At 43.7% G+C, this 21,046-nt stretch overlaps 1 protein-coding gene across 1 annotated transcript in view; it reads left to right on the top strand.

Moving 5' to 3' along the window:
• abhd3 (abhydrolase domain containing 3, phospholipase) overlaps positions 1–20,430 on the top strand; it is a 21,965-nt gene extending 1,535 nt beyond the window's left edge. The window contains exons 5-13 of the mRNA XM_027027357.2: positions 161–302; positions 1,305–1,468; positions 6,261–6,443; positions 11,292–11,337; positions 15,948–16,060; positions 16,674–16,847; positions 17,555–17,603; positions 17,690–17,855; positions 18,007–20,430. Coding sequence (XP_026883158.2) covers positions 161–302; positions 1,305–1,468; positions 6,261–6,443; positions 11,292–11,337; positions 15,948–16,060; positions 16,674–16,847; positions 17,555–17,603; positions 17,690–17,855; positions 18,007–18,188 — 1,219 coding nt within the window. The 3' untranslated portion in view covers positions 18,189–20,430. The remainder of the gene's footprint in view (positions 1–160; positions 303–1,304; positions 1,469–6,260; positions 6,444–11,291; positions 11,338–15,947; positions 16,061–16,673; positions 16,848–17,554; positions 17,604–17,689; positions 17,856–18,006) is intronic.
• Positions 20,431–21,046: the final 616 nt, after the last annotated feature.

Genomic DNA, 21,046 nt, shown 5'->3' with positions numbered 1-21,046 from the left:
CGCCCCTCGCGGCTGCCCCGGCGCGCGATTTCTTCTCAAACCTCCACCGTCCTTCACACGGTTACTGCGCGCTCAGGTTTACGGTTTGAGCCCGACTGCTCCCCAGCCTCCCAGAAGCGCAGCATTGAAACGGGACTTGGCGATGATCTCACCGGACCTAACCTGCACGTCTGACCAGGGACCTGTCCGTGTATCTGGAGAGCCAAGTCCGAGTCGGGCTGCTCGGGTCCGGGGTCGGGCTGTCGCTCGTGCTGGGCTTCAGCGCCGCCTACGCCTGCTATTACTGGACCTCCGTGGCCAAGGTAGGCAGCGCGGGCTTTGTGCACGGTTACTTCACAAAGAAAAGCTTTATCCAAATCCGATTCGACACCGATGAGGACCCATGTGGGATGCTCGTGTCTTCTAGTCTTTCGGTATGGAAAGCAGCTTCAGCGAGAGAGATGCGGCAGGCGGGGATGTCTCGCGGCACACCGGCAATTCTTTTTCACTGGGCTCTAAACAAACATGTGCACAGTGCTATTGAACAGTCAATCATTTTTGCAATTCAGAGTCAAAATGCCGTGTGCATGCAGGTTTTATTAGCAATCGATATATTGGACCGTCCTGTCTATAAGCTGCTAAGGACAACCAAAGGTACCTGTACGGGCGAGACCATGCATTTGATGCATTTGAACACAAATGAACGCAAACAGTCGATTAATCTTCTGTTAGAGATGCAGTATATAACATGTCATTAGTACCTGTGATCGTAAATGGCATTAATAAATGTATTCGTAATTGCAGGCGAATTTTATTCTCGTCCGTTTCGTTCTGTCTTGAGTTCGTGGATTTTTCACGATCTCATTATTTTTCATGTTGTTTTTTCTCACATTTCCGTTGTCCGCTCCGTGTAGACCGGAGTCTCGCGGCGTCTGCTCTGAGGTTTGTGGAGACCCACAGTGACTGTCATCCCTTACTGAAGGGCGCGCTCATCACTACCCAAAGGCTCATCTATTGTTTCAGCCAAAACAAGGACATTTATACTGGACTTTAAGGGTTAATGCGCTGCATGTGTAACTGACATACAGCCTGCTCCACGTTTACAAGCATGGCAGTGAGACTGACCACGCTGTGATGTGCACCCATATGAGCCGAGGGGTTATTTTCCCATTAAACAGTATGAAAAGCATATTCCACCCTCTCACACACCTTGACGAAAAAACAAACGCTCGCCTTCTCCGGCATTTCTCGTTTGTCCCGTCTGCCGTGCACCTTGTCCACGGAGTGGTTCCGGAAGTCTCTGCCACTGCTGTGCTGTCTTGCAGAAGCCACAGCTGATAGCAGGAGGGAAGAAGTTCTGTGAGTTCCTGAAGGACCATTGTCCTGTGGTGTCGGAGACCTACTACCCCACGTTCTGGTGCTGGGAGGGCCGTGTGCAGACCCTGCTCAGGCCATTCGTCACCTCCAAACCCTGCGTCTGTTACAGGAAGTAAGTGCTTTGTACTTCAGACATCATCACTGTGCTTTGCAATGACAGTCATCATTCCTTTATTAGATACTGATAAGAAACTTGGGTTATATCTACATATCACAGCTATATTATTAGAAGGTCCTCCTAGAAATACTTCACGATTCCTAAACTTGGGTTATATCTACATATCACAGCTATGTTATTAGAAGGTCCTCCTAGAAATACTTCAGGATTCCTAAACTTGGGTTATATCTACATATCACAGCTATGTTATTAGAAGGTCCTCCTAGAAATACTTCAGGATTCCTAAACTTGGGTTATATCTACATATCACAGCTATGTTATTAGAAGGTCCTCCTAGAAATACTTCAGGATTCCTAAACTTGGGTTATATCTACATATCACAGCTATGTTGTTAGAAGGTCCTCCTAGAAATACTTCAGGATTCCTAAACTTGGGTTATATCTACATATCACAGTTATGTTATTAGAAGGTCCTCCTAGAAATACTTCAGGATTCCTAAACTTGGGTTATATCTACATATCACAGTTATGTTATTAGAAGGTCCTCCTAGAAATACTTCAGGATTCCTAAACAATTGTACCTTTTTTCTAATGCACTAATTGAATCAGGCCCGACAGGTTCATTATGTTGGTGATACGGTACCTGTAATTACTTTTCTCTTGGGATTTCTCCAGTTTGACACTTTAGTTTGGCTCTTCAGCCTGAGTAAACACAGGTTTTACATAAGTTTAAACTTGCATTATTTATTTGCATAGTGCTGTGACATTGGCTGATGAGCAGAGAAGCCCCCGAGACTGTAGTATGATTGGCTGATCAGCTTTAAAGTTGACTACGTGATCATTTGCATTCACTGTCTAACCCACATTACCACTTCATGCTGACTCAGTATAACCTCAGCAGCCTCTGTTTTCTAAGAGTAAATACACAGTATTACCTGCACCAGGTGTAATGATGACTATTTCTGCCCAGCCAGCCCTATGCTATGCTTGAGTCTTTATGTACCTACTCAGATTAAAAATAAAATGAATAATAGTAAAAAATAAATAATGTAAAATGTCTGTGCGGACGCAGTCAACTGCACATTTTCAATCAAATTTGCATAATCCAGAAGACAAATATCACTGTAGTGTTCGTGTAGCTAATTGAGAATGCACTAAAGGTGCTAGTCGCTATAGGTGCTAGTCGCTAAAGGTTCTAGTAGCTAAAGGTTCTAGACGCTAAAGGTGCTAGACGCTAAAGGTTCTAGTCACTAATGGTGCTAGATGCTAAAGGTGCTAGACATTTATTTAGCACTTACGGCGCTAGAGGTGCTAGGTGCTAGTAGTAATCAAATAGTGAACTCACAGAATTTCAGATAAAAAATATTGTTTAGGGCCAGAAGTTTAGAGTCTGGTTTAGAGTAAATAGAGTGTCCAGAAGAGTTTAATGAAAAGGAACATAAGTGTGCACAAACAAACCAAACAAAGGCGACGTAACGACCGACAACCAGCCACACAAAGGGCTTATAAAGTGAACAACGTAACAACATAACGACACACAGGTGACACTGCAAACAGGACTCAACACACACCACCTGTTTGGGTGTGGCGTGCACCCGAAACACAACAAATGCAGCAGAAAAACACAGCATGAACAAAACGTCATGCGGACACCACGGCCGCCAGACGGAGGCTATTTCCGTGGAGACGGCGTCAAATTTTGAAGTTAATCGTGGACCTCACTCTGAAGGAGCACAGCTGTGTGAAAGCGCCACTCGTTCAAATTCTGCACATTAGCTTGGGCACGCGTTCAATAATTAAGCAAGTCTAAGTGGACTTTTGTGCCGGAGCATATCGCATGCTGGACGCGACCTGGAATAATCCTACTTGTGACGCCACTACAGCGCATGCCAGTAGCTGAAGCAGGCTCCATGGAGCTGAGACACACCAGATGCAGCCGTGGTGGAGGAATGACACTGCTCCAGCACACCCTTCCCTGGTTGTGGTGGTTTATTTGCTCAGACCTCAGTAAGGAGACTTGTACTCTGTCCTAAGGGGATAGGGATTAGTCTCTGATCAATCCCTACAATAACTCCATAATAACAAGGATCGGAGGAAGAAAACCAAGCAGATCGTGTACTGGCAAAGCCCCACCTGTATGGCTCTGACAGGCGCAGTGACATCGCGGTCAGATTGGGCCGAGAGCTGTGCCACGTGTGTAGAAAACCTCACCCACCAGTCCTGGGCGCGTACACTTGTGCGGCTGGATCGGCTCCACAGAGAAGTGTGAAAACACGACAGCTGCTTTTGAAATGGATCCTGCAGAGAATGTTAAATTGAAGGCTCGGACCACACCGTGGCAGATCACTGAGGCGTATTCTCACCAAAGTCTTTACATGCACCTGCATTCATTAATATAATACTTTGTTTGCATAAACTAATATAATGTATATACATACTCATATACAGTAAATAGCATATGTACCTATATGCTACTTATATATATGTATAAGTAACAAGTAACACCTGAAGGCACCTTTTATATCATTATATGACAAAATAGTTGGAATTTTAAATAGTATGTATTTTAAAAAATTAGAATTTTTTAAGCATTTGTGTTCCAATTTGTGAAATGATCTGTGCAACAGTAGGTTTGTTTTGCCCACTGCAGAGTGATGAGGGTCCCAACTGACATCACAGCCCCCCAGGCAGGGATAGCGGGTGGCAGGACCTGAACATGCATCCAGCTTGCAGGCTTTTGCTAAGGTGGTCACGACCCTGTAAAATGTGACCACGCCTCCTAATGCCCTCGCCTTTGAGACCCGCTGTCTTGTCAGCAGTCAGGTCCGCAGAGAAACCCTGAACATTGAATTAGCAACTCCATTAATCTTCTCCTCGTCTCGTGAGACTGGGAGGGCGCATGAGGTGAGGACAGGCTGGTGTCCCCGTGTGTACATGTAACACAGGCTCTGAAATCACACTCTGCTCCGCATCACTCCCAGAGAGCTGAGTGCGAGAGGTAGTGTCGTGTGATGCAGTAGGCCAGATCTCGGACCCGGACTGCAGCCTCATGTTTCCAGATGCACATGAATCCCCCACCACAACTGTGATCCCCACTATGCCTGTGAGGCACTGATGTATATTGATTAGGCAGTGGGATGCATAGTGATGTGAGACATGTCAGAGAGCATGTTGTCTGTTGCACTGTCGTTTTGTGTTGCACCATGGTCCTGGAGGAACATCGTCTCCTTTTTGTTGTGTACTTGTATATAGCTGAAATGACAATAAAACCTCTTTGAACTTTGAACTTTTGAGACAGACAGATAGAGAGGAAGAGTGAGTGAGCTTTCTGAGGTATGCAAAGGCAACACAAAAGTGATGAATATTCATTTTGTCTCCGAGTGTGCAACTCTGCGTGGGATTGGCTCGCCTTTGTACTGCGTGTAGGCTAACTGAGCTTCTGTTTTGAGTTTGTTTCACTGTTTAAAGCATGACTCCGTGTAGCATCTCTACTGCACTCTCAGAGCGAGAGTGGGATAAAGACAGAGAGGGCTGGGCAGACTGGGGAAAGAGTGATGTCAGTGCTCAGCGCAGGTGGTTTTGAGGTGAGGTCAGATTGCAGTGTCTCGCTCCTTACCTCGTTCTCTGCCTGTTTCTCTCTCTCTCTGTCTCTCCCTCTCGCTCTCTCCCTCGTTCTCTGCCTGTTTCTCTCTGTCTCTCCCTCTCGCTCTCTCCCACGTTCTCTGCTTGTTTCTCTCTCTCTCTGTCTGTCTCTCTCCCTCGTTCTCTATCTCTTCTGGGCTTGGTTGACACATTCTACCCTCCCCCTCTACAACACCACCCACCCACACTCGTTCCGACATCAGTTGAGAGGTGAAGGAAAAGCAGCTCCCTTTAACTCATCTTAGTTGCCCTTGTTTAAGTTTCTGCTTGTGTGCACATTTAAGTAAAACAATTAAGTACATAATTAAGTGAAGTAACTAATTCAGCAATTCAAAAAATCATATACCTGGATATAGTTGCTTTTTTTAAACCATCAGGGCTGAAAGTGTAACCAGCAGGGTGCATACTAGCTGAGGAAATGCAACTGTATACATGCTAATAACATTTGTTTGTGGTGGAGATGTACGGATTAGTTATGGGTGGAGCTGTGGGCATTAGTTAGGGGTGGAGTTGTGGGCATTAGGGGTGGAGATGTGGGCATTTGCTAGGCAGGTTTCCCTCTGGAGGTCTTCTGCTTAGTTTTAATCCTAATCTTAGTTTTAATATTAATATGCCTTAACAAAATCAAAGCTAATTAATTTCTTCAGAAGATCTACTTAGTTGGATTGGTTCTGTTCTATTTGGGCTGGATTGGTTCTGTTCTATTTGGGCTGGATTGGTCCTGTTCTATTTGGGCTGGATCTAAAGTCTGGAGTAAGTCGGATCTAAGTAAACAGGTTGGTGAGAAGAGTTCTAAATAAATACATTGCAAAAATGAAGTAGAACATGCAGGGGAAGGATCTCACTGCTCAGAGAAAGCCCCTGGCGGGTGACGTTTTCTAAGACTCAAGATTAATATGGCCATTACACCAGAAACAGTCTTTCATACAGTATTCCTATTTAAATATTAATATTGTAATATTCATATTGTAATTCATATTGTAATAACGATGATGGTCTGCTGCCATTTCAACCGTCTCTGTGAATACCAGTCAAAGCATACATTCTAATAGAAACACACATTTTCCTAGATGTATCCTTCTGGTCTGATGGTACATATAAATTGTGTGTGTGTGTGTGTGCATGTGCATGCTCTTGTCTGGCAGTGAGCTCATCAAAGCACCAGATGGAGGTCAGATCTCTTTGGATTGGTTTGATAACGATACCAGCACCTCCCACCCAGACCCCTCCGCACGCCCCACTGTGCTGCTCCTGCCGGGTTTGACCGGAACCAGCCGCGAGTCTTACATCCTGCACATGGTCCAGCAGAGCCGAGAGCTTGGCTACAGGTGGGTCAGAACCACGACCATCACAGCCCAGCCTCCTGCGACCAACACACACAGCTCACACAAACACACACACACACACATCACATACCCATCACACTTCCACACCCATCACACACAAACCCACACACACCACACACAACAGCACAAACCCCATACACACATCACACACCACACACAACCCCACAAACCTCACACCCACCACACAACGCAACACCCTACACCCAACACACTACACTCAACCCCAGCCTTCTGTGTGTGAATTAAAATGTTCTGAGACACCTGTCTCGATTGTAGATGTGATGACATACCATGTCTGATAACACCTGTAGATGTGATGACATACCATGTCTGATAACACCTGTAGATGTGATGACATACCATGTCTGATAACACCTGTAGATGTGATGACATACCATGTCTGATAATGCCTGTGGATGTGATGACATTACCATGTCTGATAACACCTATAGATGTGATGACATTACCATGTCTGATAACACCTGTAGATGTGATGACATTACCATGTCTGATAACCCCTGTAGATGTGATGACGTTACCATGTCTGATAACCCCTGTAGATGTGATGACGTTACCATGTCTGATAACACCTGTAGATGTGATAACAGTGCCATGTCTGATAACACTTGTAGATGTGATGACATTACCATGTCTGATAACTCCTGTAGATGTGATAACAGTGCCATGTCTGATAACACTTGTAGATGTGATGACATTACCATGTCTGATAACACCCATAGATGTGATGACATTACCATGTCTGATAACACCTGTATATGTGATAACAGTGCCATGTCTAATAACACTTGTAGATGTGATGACATTACCATGTCTGGTAACACTTGTATATATTTTAACAGTGCCATGTCTGATAACACTTGTAGATATGATGACAGTGAGAGAAACAGAAAAACAGAATGAGAGAGTAAGAAATGAGTGTGAGGAGAGAGAGACCGACAGAGAGAGATCTCAGATCTCAGCCAGGGCTCTGGAAAACAGTCACCTTTTCACTCTAGGAAACATGGCCCTACAGCACTCATTAAATGATGATGCCCTTGGGCTGAAGAAACTTTGATCTGGGAGTGAATGCACTAATAGGAAAAGCACAAAGAGCTTCCCTATGCAGTCCAAGAAACATTCTACAGATGAACAAACTGTTGTTGCCCTGTAGGGAGGTGTAGGGTCCACTCAGTAACCACGACTACACTAGACGGGACAATCATTCCATGCATGCAGAATTCTGCAGAAATATACTACATAGTCAAGAGAAGTCTATCTGGACCACTGGACAAACACAACAAAACTCTTACTGGACTCTGAACGGAGAATATGATTTAGAATCAGAATATCTCTACACCGTCAGAGATCCACAGCAGAGACAGATCAGTCACCACAGTCTGATCGTAGAAACAGGCCGATACAAACAATCCTGACTGCCCAGACAGAGAAGACTGTGTGATCACTGTGAGAGTGGTGAGAAGACTGTGTGATCACTGTGAGAGTGGTGAGAAGACTGTGTGATCACTGTGAGAGTGGTGAGAAGACTGTGTGATCACTGTGAGAGTGGTGAGAAGACTGTGTGATCACTGTGAGAGTGGTGAGAAGACTGTGTGATCACTGTGAGAGTGGTGAGAAGACTGTGATCACTGTGAGAGTGGTGAGAAGACTGTGTGATCACTGTGAGAGTGGTGAGAAGACTGTGTGATCACTGTGAGAGTGGTGAGAAGGCTGTAATCACTGTGAGTGCGGTGAGAAGACTGTGATCACTGTGAAGGTGGTGAGAAGACTGTGTGATCACTGTGAGGGTGGTGAGAAGACTGTGTGATCACTGTTAGTGCAGAGAGGTTGAGACAGAACAGGGCTTTCTCTTCCATTAGGAAAATTCACACAGATTAGACAAAATTTCACAGTAAAATTTAAAAGTATACTCCCAAATTCTGTCTTTATTATAGTTTAATGACACATTTTTACTTTTCTTATTTTGTTAGTTATGACTGTTAGAACCATTATCGTCATCGTTCATTTAAAAACAATGGTATTTCCCCCAACCATGTTCACCACCAAACTGTTTGCTTTGGCAAAATTGTTCTTGATACAATCATGCCAATAAAACTACCTTGAACTGAATTGAATTGAATGTAATTGAATTGAAGCAAGAAGGGAACAGCTGCGAGAGAAACAAAAAGAAAAATGAAGAGAAATGAGTGAAGGTGGAAGTGAGAGAGAGTGAGAAAGAGGGAGAGAAAGAGTGCAAAGGAGAGAGAGAGCACCAAATAGTTGATCACTAATGAGAGGGGCACTAAAAGCCATCTGTGATGAGAGTGACCATGTAATACTGCAGTGAAATAAAGGAATGATCGAATATATGAGACCCAGTGAAGACCCAGACTAGCTAAGACTAATGAATATATGAGACCCAGTGAAGACCCAGACTAGCTAAGACTAATGAATATATGAGACCCAGTGAAGACCCAGACTAGCTAAGACTAATGAATATATGAGACCCAGTGAAGACCCAGACTAGCTAAGACTAATGAATATATGAGACCCAGTGAAGACCCAGACTAGCTAAAACTAATGAATATATAAGACCCAGTGAAGACCCAGACTAGCTAAGACTAATGAATATATGAGATCCACTGAAGACCCAGACTAGCTAAGACTAATGAATATATGAGACCCAGTGAAGACCCAGACTAGCTAAGACTAATGAATATATGAGACCCAGTGAAGACCCAGACTAGCTAAGACTAATGAATATATAAGACCCAGTGAAGACCCAGACTAGCTAAGACTAATGAATATATAAGATCCAGTGAAGACCCAGACTAGCTAAGACTAATGAATATATAAGATCCAGTGAAGACCCAGACTAGCTAAGACTAATGAATATATGAGACCCAGTGAAGACCCAGACTAGCTAAGACTAATGAATATATAAGACCCAGTGAAGACCCAGACTAGCTAAGACTAATGAATATATAAGACCCAGTGAAGACCCAGACTAGCTAAGACTAATGAATATATAAGATCCACTGAAGACCCAGACTAGCTAAGACTAATGAATATATGAGACCCAGTGAAGACCCAGACTAGCTAAGACTAATGAATATATGAGACCCAGTGAAGACCCAGACTAGCTAAGACTAATGAATATATAAGATCCACTGAAGACCCAGACTAGCTAAGACTAATGAATATATAAGATCCACTGAAGACCCAGACTAGCTAAGACTAATGAATATATAAGACCCAGTGAAGACCCAGACTAGCTAAGACTAATGAATATATAAGATCCACTGAAGACCCAGACTAGCTAAAACTAATGAATATATAAGACCCAGTGAAGACCCAGACTAGCTAAGACTAATGAATATATGAGATCCACTGAAGACCCAGACTAGCTAAGACTAATGAATATATGAGATCCACTGAAGACCCAGACTAGCTAAGACTAATGAATATATGAGACCCAGTGAACACCCAGACTAGCTAAGACTAATGAATATATGAGACCCAGTGAAGACCCAGACTAGCTAAGACTAATGAATATATAAGACCCAGTGAAGACCCAGACTAGCTAAGACTAATGAATATATAAGATCCAGTGAAGACCCAGACTAGCTAAGACTAATGAATATATAAGATCCAGTGAAGACCCAGACTAGCTAAGACTAATGAATATATGAGACCCAGTGAAGACCCAGACTAGCTAAGACTAATGAATATATAAGACCCAGTGAAGACCCAGACTAGCTAAGACTAATGAATATATAAGACCCAGTGAAGACCCAGACTAGCTAAGACTAATGAATATATAAGATCCACTGAAGACCCAGACTAGCTAAGACTAATGAATATATGAGACCCAGTGAAGACCCAGACTAGCTAAGACTAATGAATATATGAGACCCAGTGAAGACCCAGACTAGCTAAGACTAATGAATATATAAGATCCACTGAAGACCCAGACTAGCTAAGACTAATGAATATATAAGATCCACTGAAGACCCAGACTAGCTAAGACTAATGAATATATAAGACCCAGTGAAGACCCAGACTAGCTAAGACTAATGAATATATAAGATCCACTGAAGACCCAGACTAGCTAAAACTAATGAATATATAAGACCCAGTGAAGACCCAGACTAGCTAAGACTAATGAATATATGAGATCCACTGAAGACCCAGACTAGCTAAGACTAATGAATATATGAGACCCAGTGAAGACCCAGACTAGCTAAGACTAATGAATATATAAGATCCACTGAAGACCCAGACTAGCTAAGACTAATGAATATATAAGATCCACTGAAGACCCAGACTAGCTAAGACTAATGAATATATGAGACCCAGTGAAGACCCAGACTAGCTAAGACTAATGAATATATGAGACCCAGTGAAGACCCAGACTAGCTAAGACTAATGAATATATAAGACCCAGTGAAGACCCAGGATACCTGTTTGGTTCTGTGGCCTACATTCTCCAAGAAAGCACTGAAAACTACTCAAAGCACTCAAAACTATTCCGTACTTATTCAAAGCTGAAAACAGCTAAAAATATGACCAGTTTCCATTTTTGTAGAATAGATTTTAAGCCTAACTGGCATCAGCCCATACCCCTCTGGAGACCTTCTCTGCAGTCTGTCTGGTCTGCCGTGAGCTAAGGGTAAATCGAAACGGCCTTGACCAAAAGGGGATTTGGAGGCTTGTGTTTTCCAGTATTGTATTTTGGGAAAACAAGGTAGTGATTTTGTATAAAGAACAGCGAACAGTGTCGGGATGTGTGGTAGGACTGAATATCTGAACTGCTGCTACCTTGTTTTTCAGATGTGTGGTCTTCAACAACAGAGGTGTGTCTGGTGAGAAGCTGCTGGTGAGAACACCATTTCCTTCTTAGTTTGTTTTTGTTTTTGTAACCACAGTTACGCTGTTGTTTAGTGAAAAAAACAGCAGAAGAAAATCTCCTGTCTGCAGACCGTGAGAGTGTGTAGCAAAAAACAGGTTAAATATGAAATGTATCTTAAATCACACAGGACAGTTTAATCCTGATAACAGTTACGGGCCTATGTTACACAGTAAAGCCCAGTGTCAGTGTTAACCCAGTCTGATAACAGTTACAGCATACGTTACACAGTAAAGCCCAGTGTCAGTGTTAACCCAGTCTGATAACAGTTACAGCATACGTTACACAGTAAAGCCCAGTGTCAGTGTTAACCCAGTCTGATAACAGTTACAGCATACGTTACACAGTAAAGCCCAGTGTCAGTGTTAACATATTCTGGCTCCAGGGTGCTGTATTGTGCTGACTGGTGTACTGTAAATGCAATGTCCTCAAAGTATCAGCGCAGTGCCTGCCTGTTCTCTGACCCCACAATGATGTTGTTCCTAATGACGTGTGTGTGTGTGTGTGTGTGTGTGTGTGTGTGTGTGTGTGTGTGTGTGTGTGAGTGAGAGAGAGAGAGAGAGAGAGAGAGACTGACAGTAGTGTTTGTATGTGTGTGTGTGTGTGTGTGTGTGTGTGCGTGTGTGTGAATGACCACAATATGTGTGAGTGTGAGAGAGAGAGAGAGACTGACCACAGGGTGTGTGTGAATAACCACAGTATGTGCGTGTGGTTCGGTGGGTGGGTGTGTTTGTGAGAGAGAGAGACTGACCACAGTGTGCATGTCTGTGAGTAACTACAGCTGTTACCAACATCTTTTGGGGACTCTGTCCGGGCTAACAGTCTTATGTTGAATGTTTTCATTTGTCCTCGCTGTTGTTTGCTTTCTTTAGTAGTACATTTATGAAATACATCTCACTCACTGCACTGTGCCTGAGATAACAGTTCTTTAACCAGATCAATCATATCCACAGTCTTTGATGTATAAGTGTTGTTAAAGGAAAAACACTCGCCTGGTTAGTAATTGAATCACAGTCACTAGGGATCTGTTAATGAGTGCTTACACTGACACTTAATGGTACTTAACATCAGGAGTGCATACACTGACACTTAATGGTACTTAACATCAGGAGTGCTTACACTGACACTTAATGGTACTTAACATCAGGAGTGCTTACACTGACACTTAATGGTACTTAACATCAGGAGCGCTTACACTGACACTTAACATCAGGAGCGCTTACACTGACACTTAATGGTACTTAACATCAGGAGTGCTTACACTGACACTTAATGGTACTTAACATCAGGAGCGCTTACACTGACACTTAATGGTACTTAACATCAGGAGCGCTTACACTGACACTTAATGGTACTTAACATCAGGAGTGCTTACACTGACATTAATGGTACTTAACATTAGCAGCGCATACACTGACATTAATGGTACTTAACATTAGCAGCGCATACACTGACACTTAATGGTACTTAACATCAGGAGCGCTTACACTGACATTAATGGTACTTAACATTAGCAGCGCATACACTGACACTTAATGGTACTTAACATCAGGAGCGCTTACACTGACACTTAATGGTACTTAACATCAGGAGTGCTTACACTGACACTTAATGGTACTTAACATCAGGAGTGCTTACACTGACACTTAATGGTACTTAACATCAGGAGCGCTTACACTGACACTTAATGGTACTTAACATCAGGAGTGCTTACACTGACATTAATGGTACTTAACATTAGCAGCGCATACACTGACATTAATGGTCCGTAACATTAGCAGCACATACACTGACATTAATGGTACTTAACATTAGCAGCGCATACACTGACATTAATGGTACTTAACATCAGGAGTGCTTACACTGACATTAATGGTACTTAACATCAGGAGTGCTTACACTGACACTTAATGGTACTTAACATCAGGAGTGCTTACACTGACATTAATGGTACTTAACATCAGGAGCGCTTACACTGACACTTAATGGTACTTAACATTAGCAGCGCATACACTGACATTAATGGTACTTAACATTAGCAGCGCATACACTGACATTAATGGTACTTAACATTAGCAGCGCATACACTGACATTAATGGTACTTAACATTAGCAGCGCATACACTGACATTAATGGTACTTAACATCAGGAGTGCTTACACTGACATTAATGGTACTTAACATCAGGAGTGCTTACACTGACATTAATGGTACTTAACATCAGGAGTGCTTACACTGACACTTAATGGTACTTAACATCAGGAGTGCTTACACTGACATTAATGGTACTTAACATTAGCAGCGCATACACTGACATTAATGGTACTTAACATCAGGAGTGCTTACACTGACATTAATGGTACTTAACATCAGGAGTGCTTACACTGACATTAATGGTACTTAACATCAGGAGTGCTTACACTGACACTTAATGGTACTTAACATTAGCAGCGCATACACTGACATTAATGGTACTTAACATCAGGAGTGCTTACACTGACACTTAATGGTACTTAACATTAGCAGCGCATACACTGACACTTAATGGTACTTAACATCAGGAGTGCTTACACTGACATTAATGGTACTTAACATCAGGAGTGCTTACACTGACATTAATGGTACTTAACATCAGGAGTGCTTACACTGACATTAATGGTACTTAACATCAGGAGTGCTTACACTGACACTTAATGGTACTTAACATTAGCAGCGCATACACTGACATTAATGGTACTTAACATCAGGAGTGCTTACACTGACATTAATGGTACTTAACATCAGGAGTGCTTACACTGACATTAATGGTACTTAACATCAGGAGTGCTTACACTGACACTTAATGGTACTTAACATTAGCAGCGCATACACTGACATTAATGGTACTTAACATCAGGAGTGCTTACACTGACATTAATGGTACTTAACATTAGCAGTGCATACACTGCTGTCTGAAGGTTCCTGACCGTTTCTCAGATGAATCTGGAAACTACTGGCTTTTTACATTTTTTATTTTAAAAAGTATAAAATAAAATACACGTAGTAACATAAAATAAACAAATTAAAACATGGCGCAATGGTAACAAGGTAAATATGAGAATAGAAAGCATCAACCTATTACTTTCTGAGTAAGCCTGCTTGGAAGTGGCCTTCCACTGTGGTCAGTGGGAGCGAGTCCCACTGTGTCCATTGTGTTTAGTCGTGCTCACTGTTCCCACTCCTGCTCTGCCAGGCCCTGACCGCTCTCACAAAGCCAATAAAATGCTCGTGTGGATGTCCCTGTCACTTCACTGCGAGCGGCGGGGGTAGATGAAGTGCTTTGAGCTGACACTGCATGGTTGAAGGGGGTTTCTGTGTTTGAACTGAGTGGGCATCCATCCTGCTTTGAGTGCATGCGAATTTGTAACAGGCGTGTTGAGTGGAACACAGTTCAGACCACAGCTTCTGACGTTCTGTCAACTACAGGTTGGAGAAGTGAGCTGTGTTTGAGGGATTCCTTTAAATAGGATTTAATAGATATATGAGAGAACATATAAAAGACGTCTAAGACAACACAAGATCTCTGTGTAATGTGTTTGTAAACCACCTAATAAGAGAGATGCTTTGTAAACATTCCTGTTAAACTTGATTAAAGAAATATAATATATGTCATACATATACATATGCATGGGAACCTTAATGAATATTTATGTCTTTGGGATTTGATTGGAAGGAATTTATAAAATGTGTTAGTGTCTGCTTTAAAAAGTCTAAAGACAGCGAGTGTCTTCAAGTTTCAGGAAGTCATTTTAAAAATATAGAACAGAATACACTGTGTGTGTGTTTGTTTGTGTGTGTAGGAGAGAGAGAGAGAGAGAGAGAGAGAGAGAGAGAGAGAGAGAGAGAGAGAGAGAGAGAGAGAGAGAGAGAGAGAGAGAGAGAGAGAGAGAGAGAGAGAGAGAGAGAGAGAGAGAGAGAGAGATACTCTGAACAGTACTGCACAGGTTAGCATTCTCCTCATTTAAAACCATCTGATCAACCCAGCAACTAATTAGCCAGCAGTTTATGTGTTGAATCAGATGTGCTTTAACTGCCTCTGCAGCTCTGCACACACACACACACACACACACACACACACACACACATCTGTTTCAATTCAAACAAACAGCCGGCAGCCACATCCTGCTGTGAATGCATCATATCCATCCGCTCTGTTCTCAGATCAGTGAGCTATTGACTAGAGGATTACAATACCACACCATCAGGGATCAGCATCCAGTTATCACCACCCTCTAGTCGTCCATCACACACACACACACACACACACACACACACACACACACACACACACACACACACACACACACACACACAGGGAAGGTGAGTGGGATCGTGTTACTCTAATTCCTGTTAGTCACAACGACATTAGCCAGTCTGAATGTGTCCTCTGAGTATGTTCAGCAGTGAGTGTGTCCTTCGACTGTGTTTTTCCAAGGTGAGTGTTGATGATCATATTTAGTTTTAACACATGAAATTAATACATCATGTCTGAATGTGTGTGTGTGTGTGTGTGTGTGATGGATGTGTGCTTGGTACTCCAGACTCCAAGGACGTACTGTGCAGCTAACACTGAGGACCTGGAGACAGTGATTGAGCATGTGCACAACACCCACCCTGTTGCCCCCATCATGGCTGCAGGGGTCTCCATGGGAGGGTAAGATATGTCTCACACACACACACACACACACACACATATACACACACACACACACACACACCACACACACACACACACACACACATATACACACACACACACTCACCTCCACACTTTTGTTCACCTCTAAAATATGCCTTCATTTTGCAGAATAAGTGTGACTCCTCCCGGGTTCTGGAGGGTTAATGTTGATGTTCTGAAGCATTCAACAGCAGCGTTGGCACATGCAGCTCTTCTGCAGACATTGCACTGTCCTGTTTCATCTGTTCTCCCCCCCCCCCAGTCAGGACTAGACCGAACCAAACCAAAACAAAACAAAAGCACTAACAAAAAATCTCACAGAACTGGGGGAGTCCTGCCTTTAACATAATTTACTTTACAATTTCATTTATTATGCTAATGTTGGCTAACTAAGTTGTAAATCCAGTGTGTATTATGTATCTACTCATATGTGTACTGCTTTTTTACAAATCATACATACCGAGCTACATTCTGGGTGTTAAAGCAAATCCATAAGCCACGTTTCTCGTCTTCATCATCATCGTCGTCGTCGTTGTTGTTGTTGTTGTTGTGCTCCAGACATTTTGACCCCGTGTGCATCTCCATGCAGTATGATGCTGGCAAACTACCTGGGCCGGAAGGGGTACGAGACCTGCTTGAAAGGCGTGGTGGTGTTCTCGGCTGGCTGGGACGTGTTTGAGTGCACCGCCTCCCTGGAGAAACCCCTTGACCGCTTCCTCTTCAACTCCTACCTCACCAGCTGTCTGCAGGCCTCCGTCCACAGGTGTGGGACCATTAGCTTGGTTTAGCTGGAGCCTATAGGTCACCATAGCCAAGCGTAACCTAGCATAACTAAGCGTAACCGAGCGTAACTTAGCGTAACGTTTGGTCACATCTCTGACTGGCTCATGGTTCTGGTCAGATCTACATGCCGGAGTACAGCATGGTGGAGTACTGTGTGCAAACCCCATGGTCCTGAGAGAAGATTGTTAGCATAGCAGCAGACAGTGTTTCATCACAAGCGAACAAGAACTGTTGTGTGATTATCAGCCTTTAAAGTGATCCTGAGTATGATGGAGCATAACTGCAATTCTGTTTGGGTCACAGTGTTGTTTTTCTCACTAGGAGACATGAGGTCCTTGTTCAAAGACATTTTGGATCAGTCTTTACTGATCCCTCTGTCTGGGGTTCTGTATTGTGAAGGGCTGAGTGAGGTGGGAAGTATTCATTCTGGTAGTGTGAAAACATAAAATGTCAGGTGTCATGACAGCGTTTTTTAAATCAGTGCTGACTGCATTGGAAATAACCCAGAAGAATACGAACAAATGGCTTAAGCATGCCCGTGTAGTCCTTCAAAATCCCCATCATGATGTATTGTAGCCTATTGTGTGTGTGTGTGTGTGTGTGTGTGCGTACGCACGCAATTATTTTGCTAAATTTGCGAAATATATGCCTCGCTTGCAGTTTCAAATCTGTGATTTTCCCCCTCAGACATCGGCCTGTTCTAGAGAAGAACTATGACATAGACCATGTGATGAAGGTATGGAGGGTGTCAGAGGATCACTCATATACTCATATAGTCACATGACCAGGCCGTCTCACACCTGGCCACCCTCTTGTCTGCAGGCCAAGACCATCCGACAGTTCGACGAACGTTTCACATCAATTATGTTCGGCTACCCGACCAACGATGACTATTACCGTGACGCCAGCCCCATACACAAGCTGAAGTCTGTACAGGTGCCCATGCTGTGTCTCAACGCAGCCGATGACGTCTTCTCGCCCAATCACGGTAATTGCATTGCTTGGGGTTTCTGGGACTTGGAGACGGCAGAATATTTAAACACGTAACACAGTACTAAAAGGAGTCACCAATGCCATAAATATAAAAATAAGTACTACCCCATTTTACTCATTACCGTGTGTGTGCACGTGTGCCACAGCTATACCTGTGGAGGCAGTGAAGCAGAACCCCAACCTGGCCCTCCTCATCACCTGCCACGGTGGCCATATTGGATTTCTGGAGGGGGTGTGGCCTCGTCAGAGTACCTACATGGATCGAGTGTTCCGGCAGTTTGCCAGAGCCGTCATCGAGCAGGGCAGCAGGCTGACAGACCTGCAGTGATGCTTCGTTCTCCACAGCACCCCTACAGCTACGAGCAAAAAACTACAACCCTACAACCAACCCCGCGTCTCCCAAACGATATCCCAGAATGCCACGGCATGCGTTTGTTCATACATGTGTGTTTATATCACCCAACCATCCACATTTTCTATCCGCCAGCTTCATCAATTGATTTGATTGGCTGCGGTCTATCCGTCCACACTCATCTACAAATCCATTCCTACAAACACTTGTTCATTTATTAGTTTATAGTTATGAGTGTGTGTGTGTGTCATTCATGATTTGAGTTTAGTGAAAGCATTGTGCATTCTGAATATACTGTATGTTTGTAAGTAAACTATTCCATGGAGATTTTGAGATGAAATTTAGACTGAAACATTGCAGAGTTGTGCCACAGTGACTCCAGATATGTAAACACACTCCTTTTAAATACCTCCCTCAAATTCAGACTTCAGCATTTTATAAGAGTATTGGATGAGGAGAACCCACAGCTTTGTGTTTAACATATTGACCTTGATGACTGAAATCAGATCATGTGATGTCTCAGAATTCTGGCTGCGTTTTCTTCTAGAAAGTGTTCCAACCCTCTTTTAGTTGGACATTATTGTAGCTATTATCTGAATACTTTTTTTTCTGAAAATGTCAAGTTCTAAATTTGTGTGAAGGCCCTGTAGTGGGGCGCCCAGCGCTCACGGCTGTAGCAGGGTGCCCATCGGGTGACCAACGCTCACGGCTGGCTGCATGAAGGCTGTGATCGAGGGCTCAGAGAGGAGAGCCGAGTCATCGTGCTGCCTGCAGCTCTCCTGCCCACATACACTGCTGCTCTCCGCTTCTGTCGTTCCCAGGACATTCCAGCAGAACTGAGGAGCTTGGAGGAATATAGCTGGCAAATTTCTTTCTTTTTTTAAACACTGCAGAGCATGAAAAGAGTTCTAAATCTAGAACTGGAAGATGATTCAGACACTAATTCTGGAACATAACGGAAGGACGCATAGTGTGAAAGGTGCTCGGTACATTGTGTAAACAGTAAAGTGAAGAGTGCATTAGAGGTTAAGGGCAGGTGTGGAACTGGGATTGTATGAACACTGCCAGCAGACGCTGTGACAGGCCTGTGAAATGCATGTTCTGCACAAATTACTAACCAGGTTAATTTCTCGTATGCGTAACTGAGGTGCTCCTGTGTCCAGGCTCACGGGGTGATAGTGAGCTGAGAGTCACTCTAAGGTTTCAGGAAAGGCTGTGTCCCATTTCACACCTTCTTACTGCATCTCCTGTGACCTTCTCTGATTCTTTTGTGTCTCTGGTCTCCTCTCCTTTCTGTTTGATTTCTGTTTCTTCGTAGCGCTCAGGGACGCACGTTTTCAATGTCGGCTCACAATGTCATTGCCTTTTTCTTTAGTCAGCACTTCCTGGCTTACATGACATGACCTTTTAAAAGAAGAAGAGTGAAAGGATTGTATCCAGCAGATCTTAAAAACCTTCTGCATGTACCTTCCCTGGCTTTCATTCTAGCTGCACCAAGACTACCATAAAAATGTACAGTAGATAATATTTTTTAAAAAAGGAAAAATGTAATGTGATATTGCACTATATTTGGTTAGTGTCTCTCGAGGAACACACATGACGTTTCAGCACATTTGACCATGCCAGCTTCGTGACTCTGCAAAAATATCCCTCGAGGTGAAGACTGCCTCGTGATCAGTGTCCCACCTGGGCATAAACCAACCTTCGCTTTTCACTCCACGCAGTGTTTGCTTTATTTAAGGGAAAGCATTGCTTATTTTCTACAGCCAGCGCGATGTTGCCAGGATAACATAGCAGCACTTCTTAAAAGCATTTTGCACAACCCGAGATGCGGTTGCACTGGGAACGCTTTGCTTCGGTCTGTGCTGCGACGTTTCGTATTATTCTGTCCGTCTGCTGAGATGAAAAGGCCTCTCAATGATAAGCGCGCGCACGCGCGCTCGAGGGACTGCGCCGCTCCCGCAGGTCCGTGCAGCGTTTCCGCTTCTAGGCTCATTTAGTGCGTGTGGCACGTGTTACTGTCAGTCTCAAGAAGGCGCGCTAACGAGACGGACCCTTGTCCATCAAGTGTTGTCTTTCCTTTTAAAAATTTATAAAACGACTCTTACATAATGTGTGCAGCAATAAACTTTTAATAAAAGATTGTCCATGTAGATGTTTTATGCACTTGTCTGGATTATAAGTGCATTTACTGTCTTAAATAAATTATGGAATTAAACCTGCGTGTTTGCCTTATTTTTGTGTTGCCAGAGGGAAAATTACGGCAGTCAGGCAGCATTACTGGGACATTTAAAAATGAACATACGAAATGACATAAAAACAGATCGAGTTACAGGTCAATGTTAAAACAGTACATGTCCATCAAGGTGTGGTAGATATTACACACTGAACATTCATGGCGAAAAACTGATAGCAACTATATCACATCAATAAAATATACTTCCGCTGGAGGAAACGTTTATGAACAGCGCAGTTGACGAAGACATGCTCACACACCCCACAGCTGCACGTGGCGTGACCCAGATAAAGTCCGCGCAGAGGCACGCGGCATCGAGGGCATCGCCGTGCTCCTCGCGCGCATACCAACACGCGTGGCCTTGAACCCGCCGTGCTCGTGGATGGTAGTCGCGAGCGGTAGCGTAAGTACCTCCCAGCCGGCGCATCGCCCACACGCGCTGATGCAGCCTCCGCCGCGCTGATGAGGTTTCACGTGCAGCTCAGCAGCACTCACACGGAGAACCTCCGCACGAGCCCGCGTTGTAACGATGGCTGCCGTAATTCAATCACAAGCTAGCCCAAGACTGGGCTCGGGTGACTGCGTCGATTTCAGTTCT

Source organism: Electrophorus electricus, chromosome 19, assembly GCF_013358815.1.
Source record: "Electrophorus electricus isolate fEleEle1 chromosome 19, fEleEle1.pri, whole genome shotgun sequence".
Classification (NCBI taxonomy): domain Eukaryota; kingdom Metazoa; phylum Chordata; class Actinopteri; order Gymnotiformes; family Gymnotidae; genus Electrophorus; species Electrophorus electricus.
The sequence above is the reverse complement of the archived record's forward strand: the minus strand, read 5'-3'. Positions and strand labels throughout refer to the sequence as shown.